Source organism: Telopea speciosissima, chromosome 9 (genome assembly GCF_018873765.1).
Source record: "Telopea speciosissima isolate NSW1024214 ecotype Mountain lineage chromosome 9, Tspe_v1, whole genome shotgun sequence".
Taxonomy (NCBI): Eukaryota; Viridiplantae; Streptophyta; class Magnoliopsida; order Proteales; family Proteaceae; genus Telopea; species Telopea speciosissima.
In genome coordinates, this window is record NC_057924.1 from 21,109,822 (window position 1) to 21,113,884 (window position 4,063).

Below are 4,063 nucleotides of genomic sequence, written 5' to 3' on the forward strand. Positions count from 1 at the left end.
GAGAGTAACCGTGCGGCAGATTTTCTTCCTAACTGGGCCTGTGAGGCTAAACGTAATTGCATATTCCAGGTGAATGGAGAGCTTCCCCCTGACCTCTCTCGCATTATTAGAGAGGACAAGGCGGGTCTTCCGGTTTTTCGGTTTTAGTTGCCCTGTGCTTTTCTCCTGGTCATTGGGTTAGGGTTTTCCTGTTGGAGCGTTTATGAGAGTGTTTCCACAGTACCTTTGGGCTTGGTAAGGTGGGTTAAGTCCCCCCCCCCCCCATCTTGTTTGATTGGTTTTTTTCTAATAATTAAAAAAAAAATTAATTATTAGAGTCAACAGTAAACGGGTCAGAATTGGATGTTACAAAGCCCTGTTGTCTGTGTCACATCTAACCAGCACAACCCACCGTGGGGTGTTATTTGAGGGTGGAAAGAAGATATTTTGTTCTTGATATTGCTTCACAACGGATTGAAGAGAAGTTAAAAGGTGTAAATATGTCATTTTCAATTTTGGGGATGAGAGAATGTGGTGGGTCTGGGTTCTGTGGCACTGTGGAGATTGAGCTGAGAGGGATCTATCATTCCAAAGCTTTAAAGTTGGGACGCTCGAGCCGTAACCAACGGTTCTAACTATAACACTGTAGCGATTGATGATACTATATTACAAAAGCACATCAGAAAGTAAAAAAAAAGGGAAAAGAGAGAGAGAGAGAGAGAGAGAGAGAGAGAGAGAGGAGCGAAGGAGGAACCGAGGAACCAAGCTGGCTTGTTAAGTGAGCTGGGCGGGGCGAGTAAGTAGGGAAACTTCGTTTGCTGAGATCACGAAGATCTTTGATCCCTTTTCTGACCCAACACTGCGACCCTCAGAAAAAGGCATCAACGGTTCCCATATGCCTAGAAAGAATTTCATTTCCTTTAATTTACTGTTCCATTCCCTTCTATTGAGTTGAGACTCGAGACCCCTCTCTTCTCTCCTTCTCTCCTTCTCTCCTTCTCTCTCTCACACATTCTTTTCCCAAATATGATGAGGGAGAAGCTGAGGATTTCTCTGCAAATCCATCTGAGATATCGGAGTTTTTAGGTCTCGTGTCTGGGTTTGCTTGTTCAGTTGGACATTTGCCGTGTTACAGGTCTTTTCTCTGTTTCCTTTTTTCTCTCTCTTCAGTGTAGTGTTGGTGGGTACTACATACTCTTCTACGGACAGAGACTCATCAAAGACCTGTCTTTCCTTTCCTTTCGCCTTTCTTTACAGAGAGAGAGAGAAATGGGTTGAAGAGATAACTCCTCCTCGAATAGAAAGATAAGTAGAGAGAGTGTGAGAGAGAGATACAACTGAAGACGGAAAAGGTAAAAGGGTATCTGTATTGTCTAAATTTCTGGCTGTATTGGGGTTTTCCGTTTTGGGGTTAGGTGGTGTCGGGTGATGGAATTTGGAGAGTTGAATGGCAAGGCCTTTTGGGAGAAGCAGCAGCAACAAGATCAGGTTTCAGAAGAGAGGCAGTTGCAGGAGATACAGATTAGGCAAAAGAAGAAGCAACACAAGGGGAAAAAGAACTCGAGGATTGAGCCAACTAGGGACAGTGAAGATAGTCATCAGTAATAAGAAAAAGTGTAAGAAATCAAAAGCTGGAACAAGGAAAGAAGGGGGGTCTGAGTCTGGATCCTCAGAGGAATCATCATCAGCAACAGCTTCAGAGGCATCATCTTCACCAATCTCTAAAACCAACAAGACTAGAAGAAGACGACGGCGAAGAGGAAGAGGAAGATCAAGACCATTCCGAAGAAGAAGAACATCATCTTCTTCGCTTAGAACAACCACTTCAGCTGCAGCTGCAACAGCAACAAGGGTTTCACTTTCATGGGTCTCATGTCTATCTTCAGCAACAACACTATCAGCAGCAGCAAGAACAACAACAACAACAGCAGCAGCAGCAGCAGCAACAGCAGTTATTCCATGGAAGATTGGATGGGGAGGCATTAGACGACCGTACCCACCAACAGATCCAACCCCTCAAGAAGCGATCTTACTTATCTTCTGCTTCTCCTTCTTCCTCATCATCTGCTACTGCTACTGCAACTTTGGCCTCATCTTTGGAGCAACGGAGTATCGAATATGCGAGATTTGGGGAGAGGATGGGAGAGACTCAGCAACCTCAACAATCGTCGAGATTGGGAATGAGGATCACCGCCCCCGGAGGGGGAGAGATCGTAGAAGTACAAGGAGGCCACATTGTCCGATCCACAGGAAGGAAAGACAGGCACAGCAAGGTCTGCACTGCAAAGGGTCCTCGCGACCGAAGGGTTCGTTTGTCTGCTCACACTGCTATTCAGTTCTACGACGTTCAGGACCGATTGGGCTACGACCGACCCAGCAAGGCCGTCGATTGGCTCATCAAGAAGGCCAAAGGTGCAATAGACGAGCTCGCCCAGCTTCCTGCTTGGACCCCAACCACCACCATCATCACCACCACCAGTAGCAGTGCTGCAGCTCCTCCTCCTGCCAACACTGCTCAAACACTCGAGCAAGGCCACCAAGAGGAGAACGGGCTTCATTTCCGCCACAAAACTGACACTGCAGTGGTTGGTTCGAGTAAGAGGCCCATGGCTGCTGCCGAGCCAACGCCTTCTGGGTTTCTTTTTCAGCATCAGCAGCAGCAGATGAACAATCCCAACCGAAACCACAGCTCCAGCTTCCTGCCCCCTTCTCTAGACTCAGATTCCATTGCCGACACCATAAAATCCTTCTTCCCCATGGGTGCTGCTGCATCCTCGTCTTCCATCCATTTCCAGAACTACCCCCCAGACCTTCTCTCCAGAACCAGCAGCCAAGCTCAAGATCTTCGTCTCTCACTACAGTCCTTTCAAGACCCAATCCTTCTACACCAGCAGCAGCAACACCATCATCAATCTTCCAATCCTTCGGCCGAACAGGCCCTTTTCTCTGGTTCAGCTCCATTGGCGTTTGATACCGCCTCCGCCGCTTGGTCTGAAGAGCCGCCACAGCAGCATCAGCATACAGCGACGGATACAACACGGTATCGGAGAATGGTTGCTTGGAATGCCGGAACGGATACAAGCAGCAGCTCAGGAGGAGGTGAAGGAGGATTCGTCTTCCATTCACCACAGCTGCTGCAACCGTTTCTAGGCCAAAACCAGTTCTTTTCTCAGAGGGGACCCCTTCAGTCCAGTAACTCACCTTCAGTTCGCGCTTGGATGGATCCGCAGATTCCTGCAGCCGATCATCATCATCAAGCAGCTTCAGTTCATCAATCTTCAATCTCTGGCATCGGATTTGCTTCAGGTGGATTCTCCGGCTTCCGCATTCCAGCACGAATTCAAGGTGAAGAGGAGCACGACGCTGTTTCCGACAAGCCGTCCTCTGCTTCCTCTGTTTCACGGCATTGAGTGCACAAACCGAAATTCTCCCTTCATCAGGTAATTCTCCCACACACATTTTCTCAAATTGTTTCAATTGGCTATTCTCATCCATTAATCGGCATTTTCGTTCGAACCCTCTGGTCTCTTCTCCCTTATTTTGTCTCAGGAATTCTCTTTCTTGATGGATGAGCCCAAATGAATCTGTAACGAGGAAGAAGAGATTTTCGGTTTCTTGCATCAATGGCTAACCGTGGGAAGAAGAAATCTGTGTGGATTCTCAGGTTGTTCTGTCCCCGGTTCGCTTGCATGAGTTAGTTTATCTTATATTTCCAGCTTTCCTGTTTTCCTGTTTAGATGGGCTCTTTGAGCTCCACTTTGTTCTATCTTTGTTTGATTCCTGTGCTACTGTAAGACTTTGGATTCTGTTTTCCCTGTCTTTCCGTTAATGTTTTTACTCAGGGGGAGAAGAAAAGACTATGTTTGTTCTTATAAAGCTATCATCTTTTCCATCTAAAGTGTCCAATTCCACTGAGAATTCTCTCTGGTGGGAAGGCCATTGATTATACACCCAAAGAAAAGAAAACTACTCTCTTGAGCAGAATTGAAATAGTATGGGCTGTTGCTTTCATATTCCCAAAAATGAGAGAAAGGAGAGGTCTTTTCTTCTAGTAAGAAATATCAAGAAATGGTCTTCTGTTGTG

At 46.6% G+C, this 4,063-nt stretch overlaps 1 protein-coding gene across 1 annotated transcript; it reads left to right on the forward strand.

Moving 5' to 3' along the window:
• Window positions 1-2,110: 2,110 nt before the first annotated feature.
• LOC122639720 (transcription factor TCP4-like) lies at window positions 2,111-3,855 on the forward strand. The gene is made up of 2 exons (XM_043832642.1): window positions 2,111-3,419; window positions 3,529-3,855. Exon 1 carries the CDS (start codon window positions 2,118-2,120, stop codon window positions 3,387-3,389), a length of 1,272 nt encoding a protein of 423 aa, XP_043688577.1. The 5' UTR covers window positions 2,111-2,117; the 3' UTR covers window positions 3,390-3,419; window positions 3,529-3,855.
• Window positions 3,856-4,063: the final 208 nt, after the last annotated feature.